This window comes from Pleurodeles waltl, chromosome 3_1 (assembly GCF_031143425.1).
Source record: "Pleurodeles waltl isolate 20211129_DDA chromosome 3_1, aPleWal1.hap1.20221129, whole genome shotgun sequence".
Taxonomy (NCBI): domain Eukaryota; kingdom Metazoa; phylum Chordata; class Amphibia; order Caudata; family Salamandridae; genus Pleurodeles; species Pleurodeles waltl.
Genome location: NC_090440.1, coordinates 521,623,054 through 521,647,525, shown reverse-complemented (window position 1 = coordinate 521,647,525; position 24,472 = coordinate 521,623,054). Strand labels below are relative to the sequence as shown.

General features: G+C 42.8%; 1 protein-coding gene across 2 annotated transcripts in view; it reads right to left on the bottom strand.

Annotated features, from left to right (window-relative positions):
• Window positions 1-24,472, bottom strand: part of ALDH1A3 (aldehyde dehydrogenase 1 family member A3) — a 203,244-nt gene that overhangs the window by 141,267 nt on the left and 37,505 nt on the right. For both annotated transcript variants that reach the window (XM_069222799.1, XM_069222800.1), the window contains exon 2: window positions 11,525-11,629. In XM_069222799.1, coding sequence (XP_069078900.1) covers window positions 11,525-11,629 — 105 coding nt within the window. The remainder of the gene's footprint in view (window positions 1-11,524; window positions 11,630-24,472) is intronic.

Below are 24,472 nucleotides of genomic sequence, written 5' to 3'. Positions count from 1 at the left end.
AAAATATTTCATGGCTGAAACTGCCTACAATTGTGGGATGATTGCCTCAGTGGAAAACAGGAAATTTACCCAGGAAGAAATATATTTATTTTGGACGTGTTTGTTTCTTTGGAATAAGTAAAATAATGAATACTTCCTTTTGTTAACAAACATGGTTAATCTGTGTAGGTTGAATTTAAATAAGTTTTATTTTCTGCAGCAATATTCTACAAATAATAAAAGCTACACAGTTATTTTGGAAAAGGTTGAGGAATGCGTACATCATCAGATAACGATCAATTGAATATTGTATACTGACTATTCAGTATATCCATGTTTCCTACAACGAGACAAGTCACTTATGATATTATTTGAATAATGTCACTAATGCAAGCCCAATGATGGATCAAAGTCCACATGCTAATGGAACACAGCGTTTGGTTTCATTTAGTATAAATTCTCTGTTTATTAAGATCACACAAGTGTAGACTCCATGACTGGTTGAGAAAATGACATACAGAAGATAAGAACTGTTGTTAGTCCCCAAATGAATGCACCATGACCTGAAATGTACCATGACCTGACTGTGCAAAAATTAAACATTTATAGACACAAGGAAAAACTTTGATTTTGAGGATTCAATTCTGCTGGTGGTTGCAGAAAGTGCCTATTGGTCATCATTTTTGGAGACTGGGATTATTTTTCATAATTTTCATCACTTTGACTCAGACCTAGAAAGACACCGGCAGGCAAAATGAAAGAGCCGTATGAAGAGATGGAAAAACAGTGACACACTTTGAAAGCAAGGGTGAATACAACATGAAGGTGTTAGAATAAGGTACATTAAGTGTTTGAGTATGGACTGAAGAGGCATGAGGTGAAGCCAAAACTAGGTAGTCTTGGTATTCAGCAGCTCGGCATTTAGTGGCATCTATGGCAGGCTCCTAAAATAAACTTTGGGGCCTTGCATTTTTTTCTAAACTAATTAAGCACTGATTGTATTATTTAGTGAATGGGACATCAATCTGTGCAACCTATAAATGTGAAAATAATCAGTTTTGAGAATTTGAAACACAGATCATCTGTTCTCACATAATTCCTTTGTTAGTGAGTATGAAGTAATGAGAACAGGTTTTAGATTATTTCATGATTTTTATGGAAGGAGTTGACATCAAGGCCCTCATTACGAGTCTGGCGTCCTAGGACCGACTAGCAGTGGCGTCTGACCACTGCCAAAGTGGTGGTCCCACCACTTTGGCAGAGGTCAGACCGCCTCATTATGACCATAGCGAAAGCGCCATATTCAGACTGCCGGCACCACTAGTTTCCCTCCACAGGAGGGGCTGGCAGTGTCGGAGGTCCTAATCCACTAGGGCAGGGCTGCATGCAGCACTGCCCTGGGGATTACGAGTCCCCCATGGGGCCCCTGCACTGTCCATGCACTTGGCGTGGGCAGTGCAGGGACTCCCATTGACAGCCATGTTGCGCTTTTACTGTCTGCTTAGCTGACAGTGAAAGCATGACGGGTGCTGTTGCACCCTACACACCGCGACATTGCCGCCAGCTCACAAGCTGGCATCAATGTTGTGGGCTGTTTTCCGCTGGGCCACTGGGAAACTCGTAATAAGGCGCTGGCCGCAGGAATTTGGTGGGAGGCCTTTTCCGCCCACCAAACATGTAATGAGGGCAAAAGTGTTTAATCATACATATGAATTAATAAAATTAAATTGTCCATATACTGTGATCATTCCATTTCATGAGCCTTCTTTTTCCCAGGCATGTCAAAAGTTTTTGTGGGGCCGTGTTAAAATTTTAAGCATGGCCCAACTTAACACGAGCATCTGCTTCTGTGTATAAAAATTAAATATCTTCCAGAGGAAACTGAGTGATTCCAGAATGTGGTTCATCTAGGCGTATATCCAGGTTAGCTGCCTCATCATTAATAAACAACTCAGCCTTTCTTCGCAGTCTAATACTATATTTTGCAGCACAAACGTGCTTGGAAAACGGGGTGCCTATGGAATAATGTCCCCTGTGCCCGTACTTCTGACAATCCTGCTTTCCTCACAGATACATATATCCTTTTCACTAATGTAATTAGTAAACACACGGGCTACAACACTCACCTTCTTAATTTAAAGACGCACTCGCATCCATAAATATTATGGAGTAGTTTGCATCATGTTCATGAAAATTTAAGGACGAATTTTGAGTGAGAAGTCATTGGTAAGTTGTACGCTAAATAGGTGTCAATTAACATTAAAACAATAACATGTAATGGCTAATTTGATACTGCTTCTAATATTTTGTCTTAGTAAAAGCAATATCTGTTGTTACCTTTTGAGAAGAATACCAAACGGAACTGAATAGGTTGCATAACTACATACAGCCTACGTCAGATTCCAACACAATTGTAATTTAAAATCATTCCACATAAGTTTGTAGGCATTTACAGGAAATCCTTATGTATTGTGTATGGAAAAAATTCAGGAGCGAATGTAGGAACATCAGAGACTTGAGAGTACGCAGAGTGCAGGGGACTACAAACGACCACCTGTCATCTCCTCTACTATTGATGCACAACCTGAATTATAGCATCCGCCATAAAAGCCTTCGAAGAAGGATGGAGATGCTCACCTCTGAGACACGTGGGGGATAAATGTAAAATGCATGAGTGGGTGACAACCCAAAATCTAAGAGGAAGTTTGAAACGAGAAATTGTGAAAACATTAGACTCACAAAGGATTGAGTAAGGTATCTGAATAGAATAAGTCAATATATAGTTATTTTCAGACTATGAGGACTTGCAAGCCTTTGAACTGTTTAAACTTTTATGCAACATTTAGGGCCTCATTACAAGTGTGGGGGTCTGAAGACCACCACACTCGCAGTCAGAACCACCACTGTTGCAGCGGTCTGGCCGCCACATTAAAACCCTGGCAGTCAGACCACCAGGGAACCGCCAGCACCACCAGGATCCATGATCCTGACGGTGGCGGAGATTGTAATCCTCCAGGGCAGTGCTGCATGCAGCACTGCCCTGCAGATTAGGACCTTGGTCTCTGCCAGCCTTTTCATGGCAGTAACGCCGCCATGAAAAGGCTGGTGGGGCACAGGTGCAGAAGGCCACAGAGGGGGCCTGCACTGCCCATGCCTTTGGCATGGGCAGTGCAGGGCCCCCCTGCCCAGCACCATCACAATTTTCACTGTCTGCAAATTGCATGGGTGCTGGTGCACCCCGCAGGCTACACCATTTCCACCGACTCAATTATGAGCTGGAGACAATGCTGTAGCCTGTTTACCACTAGGCAGGCAGGCAGAAACTGGGGTTTCCGCCTGCTGACCTAGCAGGAAACTCTTCATTACACCGGCAGAGTGGTTGCCACGAAGGTGGCAGCTACCCTGTCGGGAGTTTGCCAGACTGGCTTTCCTATCCGCTAAACTCTTAATTAGATCCTTGGTATGTTTTTAGCCTGTTCTAAGTGATTCAGATTTTACAGGTAAGGGCACTGTGGCACAGTGAGATAAAACAATTTGATCAGGTTGACACAGTTTTATCAAGTGTGATATCTGGTATTAGGCCTTAAATGTTCGGATTTTACTTAACACTTAACTACATACAGCTAACATCCTTCATTGAGTGTCTACTGGTACTTATCTGGGAAAATATGATTCCATGAGCATAATTCAAAACAAGTATCCAATTTAACTTTGCGCCCCAAGAGAAATGTTGAATGAATCAACAAACAATCAGACAATATAGGAGCTGTGCCTAACCTCGTGAGCACTGGGTAAACATAATTCTGTGCCTGCAGCGTTTTTCCAAGTAAATAATAATTTGCCATATGTGTCACCCAATCCACCCTATTCAGTACAATAAATTTTCAATCATGGAAAGAGGTGCAATTGCCGCATACAGGGTGCCCCAGCACAGACAGTCCACATTTCAAGGGTGCTGGGCATGGGGACCACCGCACTGCCCATCTTGCAGGCATTGGGCAGTGCAGGGGCCCCCATGTGGCCCCCTGCACTTGTTCTCTGACAGTCACCACCATGAAATGGCTGGCGGAGAACAAGGTTGTGAGTTCAGCACCATCCTGGCTGATTAGAACCAGGACCTCTGCCAGCCCATCAGGATCTTGGATCCTAGATGGGACGGTGGTAAGTTGGTGGGTCTGCCCGCCAAACTCGTAATGTGGGGTTCTAACCACCACAGATGCGGCGGTCAGACCACCACCGCGAGTCTGGTGGTCTTGTGACCGCCAGACTCGTAATCAGCCCCAAAACCATTAATTATTGGTGGGCAGAATTTGGAATAACATGAACTGAAGGTGTATGGTTTTCTTCCCTAAATCATCTGCTATCTTTGTATTATACTGTGATCTGTAGGATCTTTCATATCAGTGTTAACTGTTAAACTAGCCAGCTAATAATGCACTGAATGTTTATAAATCGCATAACATGCTCATACTTTGCCGTTCCAGGAATTTTATTTAGTCAACTCTGCTCATAATTTAGACCGTCCACTGCGCATAATTTCTGTGGCCATGTCCTACAAAACTGCAATGAACATATGTGATTAATAACATCTATTTAAGCAGCGATGTGTGTTACACAAATAGTAATTATTGATATTATCTGAAAAGCTTCAGGCTGCTGGCAGGACGGTAAATGCACGATGATAAAATATGCCATTATATCTCTGATATGCCTCCTCCCTGTAAATAAATCCACAGTCAGATGAAACGTTAGCTGCTTATTTGAGGCGAGGGAATGTTCAAGGACATAGGGATTGGGGCATAGATGTCAATGGAACAGTGGCGGACGTCAGCTTTAGGAGGGAGGGGCGGGCGGGAAGCACACACACACACACACACACACACATTCTTTCACACACAGACACGCACGCACACACACCCATTAACAACACTCATACCATTCAAACATGCACGCACGCACCAAACATTCATTTTAAAACATCACACACACTCATTCTTTCACACACGTACGCACATCCATTAACACTCATAACATTCAAACATGCACGCATGCACCAAACATTCATTTTAAAAGATCACACACACTCATTCTTTCGCACACACATGCACGCACGCACATCGATTAACAACACTCATTACACTCAAACATGCACACGCGCACCAAACATTCAATTTCAATCACACACACACTTACCTTCAGCCTCTAGGAGGGTTGGGACTGCTGCCTTCCCTCATTGGCTGACCTTAAGTCAGCCAATGAGGGAAGGCAGCAGTCCCAGCCTTGTCACAGAGTGGGATGGGGTCAGTGAGACTGCTGACCCCACCCCACTCTGTGACGAAGTGTCACTGATTGACACTCGCCCTGGGCGCTTCAGGGCTTAAACCCAGGGGAGGGCCTCGAGGCACCTTTGCTGAGCCGAGGAGGTCACGCCCATAGGAGATGTGACCTCCTCAGCCCAGCAAAGTTCAGCTCAGGCAGCCAAGAGTCTGCGCGCGCATGTCTGCTCCTGGCTGCCTGAGCTGAACATGGAGAGTGTCTGTCCGGCTGACCTTTGTTCAGCCTGACAGACACTCTTCATGAGGGGCAAAAGGTGGGGGGTGAGGTCATTCCGCCCTAAAGGACGGGCTGCCACTGCAATGGAATACTCTTTTTATCAAATGTGTTAAGGTTTTATTTAATGAGTTAGAACTCAGACGTCACATTTGTTCTTTTTGGAGCAGGAAGCAACCACTTCAATATGCACATGTCTGTTGGTGGTGCACTGAAGACAATGCCCTGTTCCGCCTAACTCTCAAGCAGCAGATTGTCTGTTGGCAGACATAGGAAAGTTGATTCATGCCAGGAAAGCTGAGACAGTCAGAGATTTTCAAGAATAACGTTTTTTTTTAGGAATTCGAAAACAACAGAAAATGTGAGATATACTCAGATATGGATCTGCAGCCTTAGGTTTTTGGTTGGTTTGTGAATAAGTCTTTCTGTTCCTATAGACGTGTAACTCTGCAGGTGCCCACGAAATAACTATCTGTTTCCTAGCAAAGGGATTGGTGCCAGTTCATAAAGAAAATGGTAAACCCAAGACTGCAGTAATAGGCCTACTTCTAGTTTAGAAATACCATTTTCTGTGTATTCACAAATTGTTTTCCTGCCAAAGGTGCTGTCCATCTCCACCAGCCTTTGATTTTCGTGAGTCTGCTTGACAGACCTATTCCTGCGCCAGGCGGATCTCAGCCAGGGAAAATACAGCTGTTACAGGTTGGACACAATTGTAACTTTGCACGCGCAATTCAACTCAATTTTGGATTGATATTTTATTCTTCACTTCCTGTAAACACTCTTAAAGCAATACTTGGTGCAGGTTGTAAAAAGGTGAATATCTTCTTACTTCTAACTAAAATATATTAGGACTCCCCCACACCATCCCATACCTGCCCTCCCTTATGTCGTCTCTTTTCTAAAATTACTCAAGTGAAAAATACCACGAGGGAGGCAGTCTTTTCCACTGCAAAAGTAGGTCTCTGTGTGTAAATCCTGATTATGTTAGTCGGGATTTCTCACTGAAGTAAGGAGATGCAGTTATTTTACACCTGTGAATGTCAATAATGGGTGAAATAAAGTGGGAAATGTTTTCATGTGTCCGGAGTGTCTCGTATTTTGATGTTTGTGCACGTCCTTTCAAATAGCACCAGTGCATCAGAGACTGCTAGAACAATGCACCTCTGGACTTCCAAGCCAGCTCCAGATATCAGAAGTCCACCAGAGAAGGCCCTCTGTCCAAAGCTATCTGCTTCCTTGTGCAATGCACTCAGTTGCTTCCTAACTAGATTCAATCTTTAGAACTACCAGTTCCAATTTATCAACACTGTAGTGCATGACTATAAAATGTATGGGCTTAGTTCCAGAAGTTTTATCTTTGAGCAGTTGTTTTGCTGCTGAGTTGAAAGAAGGAATATGAGAGCATGTGGGAAAAAGATTACGTGAATCCGACACTTAAGTAACTATAATAAGTTAAACATATAAACATATAAAATATAAAAATATGAACCCACCATGTCTTTGGCGCCTAGTGCCTTATAAAGCCCATTGTCTACCTTCTGATCTAAGCTTTGCACAAAGCAAACTAACTTTTATCCCTGGCAGTATTTTTCGGTCTCTCTTGTACCGATATTCAGTATACAAGTGCTTTTAAGCTGGGTCCCCAAAACCATACTACGGCATAGTCAACTTATAATAACCCAATGAGGATATGAACTGCTTTGAACGCGTTTTCACTGTCGGAAGCAAAACAGTGCATAATAAAGAGGGATGATTTACTGAAGCGAAATGGTCTATCAGAGCTGGAAATTGCATGAAAAACCATTACTGCTCAAAGAACAACAGGTCTGCAATGGCGTCTGTTACCAGACCACACACCTCTGATGGCAGGTTGAGAAATACTATTGATGGCAATGTAGACACTGGTTGGAGGAATTCCATAATATATATGTGCATGAACATATATCTATAAATCAGTGGCGTAATGAAACTTGAAGGGGACCCGCTTAGAAAGTACATGGAGGGGGGCCCCTTCTTGATCCCCTGACCCAGTCGGGACCTCTTAGGCCAGGGGCCCGTGCACAGTGCGGCCACGGCACGGGGTGTGACTGCGTGCGTGCTGCTGAGGAGGCCACGTGGAGCTTGGACCCGCACCACGGGGGCTGAGGTGGCTATAGTTACGCCATATATATATATGCTCACTTGAGAGGCCCACTGGGGCGGACGAGTATTTAAAGAGACTAATCAGGTGCCTGTAATTAGACAAGCTGAAGCCATGACGGTCTTTTCAGTAAGAAAGAGATGCCTGGAACACCTCCAGCACTGGCTGCACCTACGAGGGTGAAACACTTTTATATTTTTCTCTGCTGAAGAAAGGATTGACCTTGAAACACGTGTCCAGAGATGATTTTATAACTTAAGGCCTGGAATAATGAAACTGCTTAAAGAATTCACTGTGAGTTGCTGGCTTTGGTTTTTCTTCCCGTTTATATAACCTGTTGGGAGTGCGCTTTCACATGAGGACAACTTCGTTTTTCATATATATATATATATATATATATATATATATATATATATATATATATATATATAATTTTCGAAGAACGGTGCTACATATTTTAGCACCAAAAGGCTGCACAATATCCAAGAGATCGTGGAAGGTAGAAAATGAGCACAATTCAAAAATAATTCATGTATAAAATCGTCAGCTCCATTTATTAGAAAAGTTCATGCAGGCAAACAAAAATAAACTTCAAAAAATCACTTCAAAAATACAATAATAATAATCAAATTAGTGCCCAAAAAGAACAACAAACACACGCTGTCCCGACCAAATGTCGACGCGTTTCAGCAAAAGCCTTAAACTGGACATTGGCAGACATTTTTGCACCTATCCATTTAAATCTTCTAGTTCTTCTTTAATTTCAGCAACATAGCTGAAGAATTGTGAAATAAAGCGGCCATGTTGTAACGTAGTAGTCTTCAGTCCAAGATACCAGATAACATCCATATACTTGAATCAAGATCATAAACGTCACACTGTTATATATCTCCTATGACCCCATATATCATCCCATTATAAAAACAATCACTTTTAAGCATCTATTCTTCCAATATATGGGAACGATATAAATATAAAAGTAAATATTATAAACAATTTTCAGAATCACTTCTAAGGATAATTTATGTATAAATAGGTGTATAGAATATGATATAAACATCAATCAATTCATCAATGAAATAAATATATATGTTCTACAAATAGAATAAATAGTTCCAACATATATATAAAAATGATAATATACATCAATAAATATAAATATCCTCATAATAGGTGCCAAAAATTAAATGTCCCAATTCATCTCAACAGTGATGTCAAATTCATATATAGGCTATAAATCAAATATTTCCCAAAAGGAACTGTAACCTTACTCAATGTTGATCATGCGCCAATAGAGAGAATCAAATTGTACTATAGGTCATATAGATCAAACAGAAAGTCCCTATGTATAGAAAAAAGGACCAATTCAATATAAAGAATTGGACAGAAAACAGATAGCCTAACAATCAATTAAAGTTTGATTCTATTATTTTACAGAATGTTAATCTAGATGTGCAAAAAAGCAAATTAAAAACAACCTTGTTTCATAGTCCGGTACTAGTATTCACAGTCACAAATAGAAAATCTCATTTGTAATGTCTATTGCAACTTAATTTGTGCAAGGATTTCATTGCTTGTAAATCGAAACTGCGAGAGATTCAGATTCTCACAGATGTACATAAAGTTCCCCATCTAAATTATGTGCCCACGGATTTTCAGAGCCTAATGATAGAATCATTTTCGATTCAGTTTGTCTTAACAGTGCAGTTCTATTCCAACCCCGGGGGTTAACAACAATGGTTTTTATCCCATAAAATGTCAAAGAGCTGCAATTGCCTTCATGAACATCCCAGAAGTGTTTAGCTAAGGGATATGATCGATCCTGATTTTTGATTGCTCTGAGATGTTGCAAAAACCTCACTTTTAATTTATGAATAGTGCTGCCTACATATTTTTTATGGCAGCCACATTCAATCACATATACAACATACTCAGTATCGCAGGTAATAAGATCAGTTATTTCACAGACTCTGCCCTCAAATGTGGTATATGAATGAGTATTATGCGCATGTTTACAAGATTTACAGTGGCCACATTTCCAAAAGCCCAGACTTTTCTTAGATAACCAAGATCGATTTGCTTTAGAACAAAATAGACTCCTTGTAAGATGATCACCTAATGACCGGGTTTTGCGATATGTAATCTGGGGATGTAAACCTACACTCTCTTTGATGTGGGAATCATGTCGCAAAACATGCCAGTTTTTTTGTATGATGTTATTCAATTCAGAATGTTGTGAATTCAATTCGAAAAACAGCCTTGGAGAGGATCTATTACCTTGAGAATTATCATCAGTGCCTCCTGATTTAAAGAGCAATTTTTCTCTGGACATATTCAATACTCTCAAATGGGCATCATTTAAGATCTTCAGAGGGTAACCTCTTTCTAGAAATCTCTGTGTCATGGTAGCAATTTCAATGTTGAAGCATTCATCATCAGAACAAATTCTACGAGCCCGTAAAAATTGACTATAAGGAATGCTCCATTTTAGGGCTTTGGGATGACCGCTATTCCCATGCAGAATGGAATTGCATGCAGTTGGTTTGCGAAATATGGTTGTCTGCAGAGTCTCATTGTGGATGGTTATCTGAACACCCAAAAACTCAATGGTACAGGCACTATATTTTAAATCTAAATGGATGTTAAACTCATTGTTGTTAAGTATGTTAACATATTGTAACAGAGAATGTTCATCCCCATCCCAAATGAGAAAAAGGTCATCAATATACCTGACCCACAAAACCACTTGTTCCATATAATCATTGTTAGAATCAGACCAAGCTATCTCCTTTTCCCACCAACCCATATACAGGTTCGTATACGTGGGAGCAAATGAAGCTCCCATTGCTGTCCCCTGTTTCTGAAGACAGTATTCATTATCAAATAAGAAAACATTATGGGTAAGGCAAAATCTCAGCATGGTCAGAAGCATTTTAGTATGTTGGAAGAATTCAATTTTGTGGGTACCCAGAAAATGTCTGCAGGCCTGAATACCATATTCATGCATGATGGAAGTGTAAAGAGCGGTTAGATCCATGGTGACCAATAAAAAACTAGATTGCCATGGAATATTATGTATTTTGGCTAAAAAGTCATTTGTATCTCGCAAATATGAGGGCAGTTCAGTTACATAAGGACATAAAAAGAGATCCAAGTAACGGGAAGTATTTTCTAGAAGGGAGGAATATATATATATATACTCCAGTTTTATGTAGCGTGAACTTTACCCAATTACATATCAGCGCTTAACATGGAAACAGGTACATACTAGATAAATTAGTTTACATAAGCACAGATTCAGAGAGGACCACAAAAGGACAAAAAACTGCATAGGAGTAGTTAACATTGTAAAGGTTAAAATAAAAACTTACAATAAATATCCCATGACATACACGTTTTCATGAGATAATGTAATTTTAACTAACTGTGGGGCATTCCCAGTAGTTCGGTGTGAGGGAATCTTCTACACCAAAGATGGCCGCCCATGGCTCTGGTGTGCATTTGAGAGGGGGTAGGTGATACACAACCTGACACCCTTCTCTGTGCAGTCCAGACAATTTCCTCGATGCAGGGTGACTGACAACATGGCCACCACCATACAATGCTAGGGTGGCCAAAGACCCACACAGTGGAGGCCTACGAGGTTTTGGGCCATCTTGGACACAATTGGCAGCACGCTCACAATCTAGAAATGTGCTACTTCGTCCAGCCACGAACAACGGTTAATGTAATACATACACTAGCAGCAGGAATTCACTGTCGACGACACATCAGGTCGCAGTTTAAACTCTGCAATCCTTGGGTACACAGCTCACAGACCTCCAGTCTCACTTCAGGGAGCTCACTTCTTACCTTATCCCCTTCCTCTATGTCACAGATCTTCTCGCTGGTGGACGGGTTGTGCGTTGGGAACTTCTTGCCACTCATGGAGTCGTGCCATTCGTTGTTAATAAATATCTAATGGGGGAGAAAATGATGTTAATTCTCAATGTGACCTCGCTCATGTTTTTGAAATGTACGTGTGCATTTCATAGAGATGCAGAAAAAGGACAAAATGCTTAGCAAAGTCTGCCCTGCAGCCGCAGGAGCGTCTCTTTTCTGATGCTCCTGCGGCGCAATGTACCCGCACATATTTAGAAGGCCACGTAAAGCCAATATGCGTGGCTTTTCTTAGCTGTGTAAATATGGTTGCCTTTCATGCATAACTCTGCGGTAAAGGGACATTCCAGTGGTGTTGCTGTGGGTGTTCTCACACAGCATCCATGCAATCTGACGCATTCGCAGATTTACAAAGTTTTGTTAAACTGTGAGTGCGTCAGATTCCTACGCCAGCCCATGGGTGGTATAAAAGTGGTGCAGCACCCATAATAGGAGGAAAACACCATCAATGATTGTTTACGCGCAGCAAGGTGTCTCTTCCTGCACATAAACTATCATACCTGCAATGCAGGCACCCTTGCGCCATGGTGCAAAGGTGCCTGCATTGGTGCTAGGTAGCAAATTGTGCGCCAGCGTAGAGGAAAGTACAAGGATGTGTTGTACTGCTGTAAATACCACATAACCCTACACTTTCCTAATGGCACAGCGCCGTGCATGAAGCTAGCTTGAGGCACCACACTGCATCATTTTCTTGTAAATATTGGCCTGTAGTTCGGTTTGTTCAAAAATATCATGTGCTCACCATACCAGTCAGACCATTTACTACCGTATTAGGGAAACAGCACTAATAACGCAGTCAATGCAATGACCACGCTGCCGTTTACTACGCATATGCATGGTAAAGGTAGAGAGAGCAGTCGGGCGGAAGGAAGGAAGCAAGCAAGAAAGAGCAGCGACCAGAGGAGAGAGGTAAGTGTGGCCTGGGTTGGGGAGGGAGGGTTGAGGTAGTTTTTAGGACAGGGTGGGGGATCAGGGTCGTTTTTAGGACAGGGCAGGGTAGGTTTTAGGACAGGGTAGGTTTTAGGATTTAGGGTGAAGGTGGGGGTTGGGGTAGTTTTTAGGACAGGGTAGGGTAGATTTTAGGACAGGAGTAGGGTAGGTTTTAGGGTGAAGGCAGGGGTCATGGTAGTTTTTAGGACAGGGTGGGGTTGGTTTTAGGACAGGGTTTTTTTTAGGGTTTAGAGAAGGGGTTGGGTAGTTTTTAGGACAGTGTGGGGTAGGTTTTAGGACGGGGAAGGGTAGGTTTTGGGGAAGGATATGTTTTAGGTTTTAGGGTTTAGGGCAGGCGGTGGGATGGGGTAGTTTTAAGGACAGGGAGGTAGGTTTTAGGACAGGGTAGGTTTTCGAATTTAGGGTGAAGGTGGGGGTCGGGTAGTTTTTAGGACATGATGGGGTAGGTTTTAGGACAGGGTAGGTTTTAGGGTTTAGAGCAGGGATTGGGTAGTTTTTAGGACAGAACGGGGTAGGTTTTAGGACAGGGCAGGGTAGGTTTTAGGGTTTATGGTGAAGGCGGGGGTCGGGGTAGTTTTTAGGAGAGGGTGGGGTAGGTTTTAGGACAGGAATAGGGTAGGTTTTAGGGTGAAGGGGGGTCGGGTAGTTTTTAGGACAGGGAGGGGTAGGTTTTAGGACAGGGTAGGTTTTAGGGTTTAGAGTGGGGTTGGGTAGATTTTAGAACAGAGTGCAGCAAGTTTTAGGACAGGGGAAAGGTAGGTTTTAGAGTTTAGGGTGAAGGCAGGAGTCGAGGTAGTTTTTAGGACAGAGAGAGCTAGGTTTTAGGATTCATTGTGGGGCGGGGACGGGGTCATTTTTAGGACAGGGTGGGGTAGGTTTTAGGACAGGGTAGGATTTAGGGTTTAGAGCAGGGTTGGGTAGTTTTTAGGACAGAGCCAGGTAGGTTTTAGGAGAGGGCAGGGTGGGTTTTACCGTGGGGTGGGGGGTCACGGTAGTTTTTCGGACAGGAAAGTGTAGGTTTTAGGGCAGGGGGTAGGGTAGTTTTTAGAACAGGGCTGGGTAGGTTTTAGGACAGGATATGTTTTAGGGTTTAGGGCAGGGGTCAGGGTAGTTTTTAGGATAGCGCAGGGTAGGTTTTAGGACAAGAGTAGGGTAGGTTTTAGGGTGAAGGCGGGGTAGGGTAGTTTTTAGGACAGGGTGGGGAAGGTTTCAGGACAGGGCAGGTTTTAGGGTTTAGAGCAGGGGTCGGTTTTTAGGACAGAGGAAGGGTAGGTTTTAGGGCTTAGGGTGAAGGCGGGGGTCGGGGTAGTGTTTAGGACAGGGTGGGGTAGGTTTTAGGGTTCATGGTGGAGCGGGGAATGGGGTAGTTTTTAGGAGGGGTGGGGTGGGTTTTAGTACAGAGTAGGTTTTAGGCTTTAGAGCAGGGTTGGGTAGTTTTAGGGCAGAGCGGGGTAGGTTTTAGGAGAGGGCAGGGTGGGTTTTACAGTGGGGTGGGTGGTCGGGGTAGTTTTTCTGACAGGACAGTGTAGGTTTTAGGGTTTAGGGCAGGGGGTAGGGTAGTTTTTAGGACAGGGCTGGGTAGATTTTAGGACAGGATATGTTTTTAGGGTTTAGGGCAGGGGTCAGGGTAGTTTTTAGGATAGCATGGGGTAGGTTTTAGGACAAGAGTAGGGTAGGTTTTAGGGTGAAGGCGCGGGTAGCGTAGTTTTTAGGACAGGGTGGGGTAAGTTTTAGGGCAGGGCAGGTTTTAGGGTTTAGAGCAGGGGTCAGTAGTTTTTAGGACAGAGGAAAGGTACGTTTTAGGGTTTTGGGTGAAGGCGGGGGTCGGGGTAGTGTTTAAGACAGGGTGGGGTAGGTTTTAGGGTTCAGGGTGGAGGGGGAAATGAGGTAGTTTTTAGGAGGGGGTGGGTTTTAGTACAGAGTAGGTTTTAGGGTTTAGAGCAGGGTTGGGTCGTTTTTAGGGCAGAGTGGGGTAGGTTTTAGGACAGGGCAGAGTAGGTTATAGGGTTTAGGGTGGGGAGGGCTTTGGGGTAGTTTTTAGGACAGACAGTGTAGGTTTTAGGGTTTAGGCCATGGGGTTGAGTAGTTTTCAGGACAGGGCGGGGTAAGTTTTGGGACAGGGCAAGATAGCTTTTAGGGTTTAGGGTGAAGGCAGGGGATTGGGGTAGTTTTTAGGACAGGATAGGGTAGGTTTAAGGGTTCAGGATGGGGGCTTGGGTAGGGTGGGGTCGTTCTTAGGACAGGTTAGGTTTTAAGGCTTAGGGCAGAGGTGGTGGAGGAGGGTAGCTTTTAGGAGAGGGAGGGGTAGGTTTTAGGGCAGGGTAGCTTTTAGGGTTTGGGGCAGGGGAGGTGTCGTTTTTAGGACAGGACAGTTGAGGTTTTATGGTTTAAAGGCAGGGGGTCGGGAAGGTTGTAGGACAGGGTGGGGAATGCTTTAAGACAGGGAAGATTTTCAGGGTTAGGGCAGGGGACCGGGGTACTTTTTAGGACAGGGTGGGGTAAGTTTCAAGTTTCTGGGCGAGGATGGGAGTAGTTTTTAGGGCAGGGAAGGGTAGTTTTTAGACCAGGGTAGGTTTTAGAGTTTAGGGCAGGGTGGGGAGTCGGGGTAGTTTTTTAGGAAAGGTTAGGACAGGTTTTAGGACAGGGGAGGGTAGGCCGGGCAGTTAGGGCTCTGAGCAGCGGTTGGAAGGGGCAGTTTTAAGGGTCTTGGGCAGGTGGCGTATGATGTCAGGATTAGGGGGAGAATTTAACATGCATGTTACTTTACCAAACATGCTTTTACAACTAAATTCATTGTAAAGGCATGCGTGGTAAAGGCATGCATGGTAATGACGCAGTCATTGTAAAGACTTTGTTGTAAAGGCATGCGTTGTAAACGCATTTGTTGTTCCATCATGCATCCCCATATTAAAGCCAGGTGTTGACTGTTCACATGCAGGTTTGCTGTGCAAGATTAAGGCAGCGGTATTTGCAGGAGATTAGTGCTTCTCACCCAGCACTCCATCCCTTAACGAGCTATGCACAGGGATGGACATAATTTGCGCAATTCAGTGTAGCATAATCACTCAGAATTACCCTAGAATTCTGCAAGATTATGTTTAGTTAGAGGCGATGATAGTGATTCTGCATTTTGTGCTATTTTTTGTGAAAAAAATGCCTCCTCACGTCCAATAATGGGCGTGAGAATGTATTTAGTTCTAAGAAGTAGCTGTAAATGCAACACAACATGAATAGCATACACGAGCATCCACTCATGCTCACTAAGTGTGCTCTTGGTGTAGGATTTTCACCCAAATTATCACTGTCATTTAGCGCTATTTTCTTATTACAAAATTCCCCCCTTCTGTCCAAAATGGGCGCAAGACGGCATTTTGTGCTAAGAAATAGTGGTACATGTGGTGTTGGGGTAGAAATTCCACTCCAATTTACTCCCGGCATCTAGTGCTAATTTCTTAGCATAAAATGCATTTTAGTGTCTAAATGGACACGAGGGTGCATTTGGTGATAAGAAATAGCGCTAAATACATCAGAGGAGAAATAGCCAGCGCAAGTAGCTGCTTGCAATTGCTAAATGTGCTCTTGCGGTAGGATTATTTTCTCCCAAATTACTCTTAACTACACAAGTAGCATAATTGTTATTATTGGTAATTCCCCGTGAAAGAGTGATGCTGAGTTACCAAAATTACTCTGATTACGCAGGCATAATTAAAATTACGTCCCGGCCAACCTATGCAGTGGAGCTAAAAGCCAAACACTTTTGGAACTCATTGTATTCTCCTCATAAGGATGAGTCGCTGAATTAACCCTGCCAGTATCTAAATTTATAATTCATACGTTACCCATGTCCACGGACACACATATGCATAGGTACACGAGGTACACTTCATCTCTTCCCTGCACGTTAGAGCAGTTGCAACCAGCCATTATGCTATTTCTAAACATTTCAAAAAAATGTGTCTAGGAGATATGATATCTTTACTCTAAATGTATGTTAAACTTATACTTAGAAAAGTAATAGCATTTAAAAATATTTAGCTCAAATGACCGAGCTAAACAAGGTACAACAAAAAATAAGAACTGATTTATGAATAATTAATTATATAAGTGTTAAGGGTGTTGCTGCATTAGCCTCCGACATGCATGGGAAGCGGTAGGAAGACTCTGGTGCCACAGCGACGCCTAACGTCCAGCCAGAGAACAGCTTACTGTGCGTTCAGAGGCTCCGAACGGTAATTGGAAATGTTTATTTCGCAAGAGCAGCCAGTGACGTAATGTGCATCAAATCTACCCTCCTTAAGTCCCTCTTGGTAGCAGTCATGGCACAATAAGACTTTGAGCCGTTACTTTCCGCTTAGGGATATTCAAAGGTGGCTCGTGTACATGAAAGAGGTACATTTTAAGTATAGTAGTATACAAAAAAAATCTACAGGGTTAATTTCCACTGCATACTTTTAATTCGAGTAGCCTTAAAAATGTAATGGTCTCGAATCTTAAACAAATCGTAAATTTACTCTGATGGGCTTACTTCTATCTGTTTACTTCTATGTTTAGACTAAATTTACGATTTTGGGGGAGCGTTAAAAATATCCAGTATGCCTGCAAAGAAACAGCAACTGTAGCAGTTTCCGGGAGTACTCGCATGTAACCGTTTACAGGCGAGTCGATGTAGCAACTTCAATTTATTTGTGGCAATGGTTTTGTGAATTGTGCTCAATGTGCCAAGAGCACAGTTCTTTGCAACCGTTGATTGTGGTATCCTGTTGCTTATTAAACATGCTTGTGGCTAGTTAACAAAATAAAAGTTGATCGACAAAGATATATGCGCAAATTCAAGATGTGTGGATGAATGTGGAGATCCTCTGTACAGTAATGCCAAGGAGACGTGGAATATCCTTTCTAGGTATATCGGGAACAAGTGGCCAGAACTATTGTTCCCAATTTAAATACAGTGGGCTTTCTGTCACAGTGGACTTTCTGTGGCTGGATGGCTTTGTTATCTATCTCATTTCACTGCTCTTGATTCAATGCCTTTCTTCCCTACTCTTTTATTGGTCAGTGTAGAAACATTTTCGTCTCGCATTTTTCTGATTGGATGAGCTGTGTCCTTCCTCTGCTTAGCTTAATGTACTCCTTTGATGTTGTTGCTACATACACCTCCTCCATCTGTCTGTTGCAGGGAGCACTGCATACAGTACTACACAGTCCTTGCACATGATTAGATGGCATCATGTGATGTCTTTCTAGTCATCCTCAGTTCCCTGCTCTATATTGGATGACCTCCTCCCTAGTCTCTGCTTGTCCCTCCCCTGGAGCATTTGTTTTTTGGTTGGCAAGAGTCTAGACTTCCACTGCTGACATCATAGAACTCTCTTTAAAAAAAAAGTCATTGCTGGTTTAGCATTCACGGGAGTGCAAGTGTTATTAGTCCTCACTTTCTCTTGCTCCCCTCTTACCCCATCTCACCACGCCCATCCTCCTTCGCAATGCTTCTCAATGGTATTTGTTTGGCTTGGCCAGGCTCTGGATGGTGGCAATACACTGGACAATGTTCCACTGCATTTTTGAGTGCCTTTTTATGTGCCCTTATTTATTTATATATTTATTTATTAGGTTTAGGAAAGCCAATAGCGGTGACTAACCATGTATGATGTAAGGAAAACAAATTATTTTCTCTGTACTTTCATTAAGGTGACCACAATGCGTAGTGTAGGGTGTTGCATCACCACGTTGCATTGTGAAATGCAGCAGACATCTAGAAGGTACAGAAAACAATGTTTTCTAGTGTATACTTTCAAAATTGCTGCTGTGTTTTGTGATGCGAGGTTACACTATAAAACACATTACACAAGGTGGCAGTTATTTTGCAAGTATTGAAAAGAGAGCAGTCATTTTGAAAATGTACTTTTAACATAGTCAGCGAGGCACTGACAGCCAATCACCCCCTGCGTTCAACAGTGGAAAGCAAAACCAGTGGCTTTGCTACTGCTTGTTTATTTTACTTTCAACATTCCATTGGAGACCGTGTGTTTCTTCCCCACTTCCTTGTGGTCAGCTTTCCTCATCACATTTCCTTCTTCGAAGGTCATAAGCTGCCAATTCCTCCCCATTCCACTTGGCTTCTTTGCTTTAAAAAAAAAAGAATACCTCCTCTGACCCAGCTGCTCTGTTATTCCCCCTTTTGCCCAATGATCGACAGTGTTTAGTTTCCCCCCACCTCCTGCTGGCTCTGTCATTGCTCTCTCACCCTTCCCCATCACATCTTTTTTTAAACTATTTTTATTTGTTTTTGGGCAGCTCATTACATGGCATGCACTGTCACACACATTTTATTCTTGTTTTTTAATCTACTAATCCAAGATGGGTTCCGCCATCCTCAGATCATGAAGCATGTGCATGCATTTAAGGAAATCTTTTTGCATGATCAACCCTAAAGTTTTGGACTGATGCTGCTGGTTTCTCGACATAGAGTGCCACTGGGGCCTGCTAACCGAAAGTCAGTGCCAATATTCTGACCCTCAAAAGTATATGTCTGACTGGCTTACACCCAATTGATGTACCTTTACTTACTTATAAACCCCTACAATATGGTACTAGTGGTACCTATGGTCTGTGAGTTAAAGTGTCACACCAAAGCTGCAGCACCTATTGTGCCACCCTGGAAGTGACAACATGCAAACATTTGTCCAGCCTGCCACTGCAGACTGACAGAGCAGTTTTAAATTGCTAACTTGACTTTACCATTTAAACTAAATAGCAAAACCCAAACTTCCCTCTTTAATTTATATGTCATCCCTATTACAGACCTCTCAAGTTGTAAGACAGGGTACTGTATAATGAAGAGTAGGACATTCATATGTCCTACCAGAAAAAACACCAAATTATTGTTTTTGCTGCAGAAACGTTGGTAGCCCTATTGGCAAGTCCAAGGTTACACAATGACAAATCAGCTGTAGAGTCTTCTAAATGGGGTTACTAAAGTTGATACTTAAAGATATCAAAATGTTCATTGCACTAAATCCAGATTGGTGCCCACTTCAAATTTAATGTATCTTTTTAAGAAATGCAACTTTTAGAAAGTTGCCACACTGTTGCCCAAGCCTTCCTGTGGTGACTAGCATATTTTGTCCCCAAGACAGCCTTCTGTCCTCCTGGGGAGAAGTATGAATGACTCCTAGGAGTAGGAACAATAGAGGCCTTCCATTGGAAGAGGGGTCAGCTCTCCCTGGTAGGAAGCCACACAGGATGTGAGCCAAAAAGGCGCGCTTCAAAGGGGAAGCTGCCTGTCAAGGGCAAATGGTGAACACACACAAGACGGACTGCTCTTTTGTTGGAGTTGGCATCGGAAACAGTTGTCAAACCGGTTTTTCTATGGGCATGTAGCCCTCAGGTAGCCACACCTTTAAGGTGGGCTACCAAGCCACACACCAAGAAAGGGGTTCTGCCATCTTACGGGTCGGCAGAACAGTGCACTCTGAGATAGCTACATGCCACACATTGCAGGAAGTCATCATCAGTCAGGGAGGGTCCCAGTAGCCTACTCGCTAGTAATTGCTCAATCCCCGAGGGTATTTTCTGGGAATAAATATGGCACCCCTGGCACCCAGTCCTCACACCACTTCTGTACTGGAGAGAGATGAATGATCAGAGGAAAACAGTATTCTTTCACATGCGCAGTATAGCTTTAAAAGAGGGTTAGGGATCTGGAACATGCCTTAATCTAAACCCCCTGATGGGGAAGTATACAAAGGCCAGAGTGGGCAATCTATATATGTGTTTTATGGATTTAAGCTGTGGTTTTGATATGGTAAATCAAAATAAATTATGGAAATGCATGATTGCTCAAGGAGCCTGAAAGACATAATTTCACTACTTTCCTGTATGTACAGTAATTTGGCTGCAAGAGTACAGTATGGATCATGGGGTGGGAGGGAATTCAATAGATCTTTTAGGATGCATAGAGGGATGAGACAGGGATGCATTTTAGCACCCTTTCTTTTATCAATTTACATTCATGCAATAGACAAGAAATTGCAGTCACTTGGATTTGATACTCCCACAGTAGGGGCTCATTCTACACCGATTCTGCTATCTGCGGATGATGATGTTCTGTTAGTCCTAAATCCACTGAGTTTGCAGGCTCTTATTAATTCATTTATTAACTTTATGGAAAGCATTGATCTAAAGATAAACTTGGAGAAAACCTTAACAATGTCATGCCAATGTAAGAAAGAAAAGACTTAGCCCTTTTTAAAAAGGCAGCAAGATTTGAAGCACAAAGGATTTCAGCTACTTGTGGTTTTCCGTTGATGGGGTTTGGAATGCACATAGCAAAATCAGCACTGCTAACATGTCATTGAACAATGTTAGGAGTCTTTAGATTTGCTGCTAAATTAGGCACCAAAATGATACAAGAAATGCTAACACTCTGTAAAGCCAAGAAGCTATGTGCCGCAACATATGGTGCAGGTGTTTTGGGGATTGGAGGACAGCAATATTTTGCAAAGGAAGGAAGTTACATTTTTGAGACGGCTGTTGGCGGTACCACACTCAACTCCTGGAGCTATCGCACATATGTAATTGGGCCTCCATTCTACTTCGAACATTATAGAGGACAAACCCTTACTATTATGGTGCTTGGTTTGATCAAAACCAGAGGCTCATTTCACTCATGAAATATTCAGTGATTGTATGGCAATGGACCAGGTTTATAAAAATATCCTGGCTATTTTACATTAAAAATAGCCTAACATATGTAGGTGATGAGGAAAGGAACTTGTGGGAGACAACAGAAAATATTGTACAATTCCCTAAAACTGCCCTAAGTCAGTATGTTTGGATATAAGTTCGAGGGCAATTAAACTTAGGGATGAGAGTAAAAGTACTGTGATGACTTCCATATCCTACCATTGTCCCCCAAGATTACACAGTTAGCTTAGAAGGGTTGGAGATCTTCATCATAGATTTATTTTAACAAGATTCCGATTTTCCATGATACATCACCTGGTAGCCCTCCTGAGTAGGGCAAAATGGGGCCTAAATTATGTCAAATGTCCATATGATAACACCTCGAAACAATCAACATTGCACGTAACTATTTTCTGTAAATGTTATTTTGAATGCAGAGAAACATATTTGAAGCCTTGTTTTTATATGAAGGACTGTACAACTGTCAAAAGGCATTCCAATTTTTGATTGATAGGAATTACATCAATGTTAGTTATTCCCTGGTAAACTATTTTGCACATATAATAGGAATAAGGAAAGGACTGTAGAACACTGATTTAACTTTTTATCACTGTGTGTATGTTACTTTGTCTTTTAGCTCTGATAAACTTCGTTTTTTAAATTTGGAAATTAACTTTCAAGAATGAGAAAGGTTTTAACGTCGCTATCTGCATTTTATCCAGAACCAATCTATTTAAAGATGAAGATTTTGCAGTTTTATGACATATCCTATAGGAGCTATCATTAAGTGGGAATGGAGATTTGAGTCATTTATCATTCTTTCTTCTTTTATTGTGATGGAATGTATTATGATGATGTGCTTCTACGGTTTACTTCTGACATGAACTGAATAAAGACTGATTGAATTAAGAGAGGCCTGAGGAATGACTGCCCTGCTGTTCTCTGGAAACTGACAAAGAGACGCTGCAGTAAAGACTGGACTGCACCTGCTGAACACTGGGTTATCAAACAGAGGTCTGCACTTGTGGTGCCTGGCTCATGGAAAAGTCACTCGCAACCCCCAGACAGAAGAGGTAAACTCCAAGAGTCAGTTGGCTGACCAGGGCCACAAAAGCTGAAGAATCCTGTTCTGCCCAGTCAGTAGCTACAATCGCCTGTTTGCCATGGCCTGCCGACATGCAGCTCATATGACCGAGTCCTAACACTCAAAAGTTGCACCTGAGTCAGCTGGATCTGGGAGAGACATTGCAGTGTGGTTTGGTCACCCAAGATGGGCATTGACTGTTTAAGTGTACTAATAGGCTAGACCTGACCACATCATACCTATCCCTAGGGACCTTCACCGATTTCCACTGGGTGAAATAATTAGCTTGAAAACATTCTACATAGCACGCAAAGGCCTGAAAACCAGGTGCACATTTCTACTTAAAAGACAAATTTCACACCACTGGAGGCAAATTAAGTAAAGCACAGCTAAGTTTACAAATATCAAAGACTAAAAAAGCAACACTAAACCAGACCGTCTCATAGCCATACCCAGATTGTTCCATTGTACCCGGAACTCATTAGATTCAATTCTTACATATTGCCATTTAGAAAATCCTCAGCCCTGCCAAGTTTCCCAGATCCAATCCTTGATGTGATGCTGCTCTCCAGGTTTTTTCTTTAAATCCTGGGAATTGTAGTCTTGCATAGTCCATTATAAAACAGGACTACAGGTCCTAGAATTCAGAGGAAAAAACACTGACTGGAGCAGCACATCACGCATGGACCTGGGAAACTTGCAGCTATGGATCCTTGAAGACTGACTTACCTCTTCAGTACATACATCCAAGCCTAACATCATGAGTGTAGCTTCAAGGGGGACTTTGGGGTGTCACCCTCCCGCCCCAATAAATGTATTTTCTGGTCAATAGTTGGGTACAGGTGCTTTTAGTCAGTTATGGTGAGGTGTCAGCCAGATTTCACCAGGATTTGTTACATAAACACAGACAAACAATGCACACACACACTCTCTCCCCATCTATTTTATGAAAGGGTAAAAAAATGTTGGCTATTTTACAGAATATTGTGTTTTCTCTCACTTAGTACACCTACGAACCCGCATTCGTCTCCCTTTTCAATGCCCCACTTAGCCACTCTCAGGTGCCCTACATATTGTTTGATGTATTTAACATTAAATGACAGTGTGATTGTTGGAAAATCTGAAGCTCACCACCCTTACCTGCCCCTTATCCCATCAGTCTAACAGTCTTACTGACCAAGCTACACCCTTGCTAGGGGTGGCTGCGGTCAGGGCAAAGTGGCGGGGGGGCACAAAATACAGACAATAAAAATAGAAGAAAAAACCCTTACCTGACACCCGCCACATTGCCACCTCCGCGCAGCTCTTCTGGCTCCACTCACTGCAGGCACAGGCTCCCAGCCTGCCTTGTGGTCAATCCTAACTCTGCTCTCATGCTGCTTGCAGTATGAGAGCAGTGTTAGGATTGGTCTGAGCACTCTGGCACTCAGGCTCCCAGGCAGACTGGGAGCTCGTGCCGGCTGTCTCCAACCTGCAAACTAGCTTGGGTTGGAGAGCTCAGTGCACATGTGGGTTTGGCCATCCTGAGATGGCCGGCCAAACGCACATGCGCACTGAGGGCAGTGCGCACCACTCCCCCCTCCCTGCCTGCCACCCCCCAAGGACCCCTTGAAAAATAAATCGATAATAAACGTGGTTTACTATTGTTTTATTTTTCAAGTTTTGCAGCTGCCACTGCTGTTGGGGAAATGACTCTGGCCCTTGCTTCAACTACTCTAGTCTACGTCCTCCTCTACATTTTTGTTTTACATATCTCATTAGTACTATCTGTTACTTTGTATTGCCTGTTATAGTCGTCTTTGAGGATAGGAAATACCACAATTAAATGCGTAACAATATTTATACTACTATCCTTTGTTGTGTAAGTGTAATCTCCCAGCTACTTTGCCCTACTGGGCCTGAGAAAGTCGGGAGGGGTCTAGAAGGGTAACTGAGGATAAGTAGGGATAAACGGGGCAAGTGCCGTCCAGCAGGGGTGTACTTTGGGATTAATTTGACTAAAAGGCTTTAAAGACCTTTCGAACAGTTTCTGGCCCTTGTCACCAGTTGGTTATGTTCCCACCCATTGGTGATATGAAGGTGTTATGAGCTGGAGTTAGGTAACTAGAGCAGGAAGTTTTCTTTCCTGATTCATTTCTGCA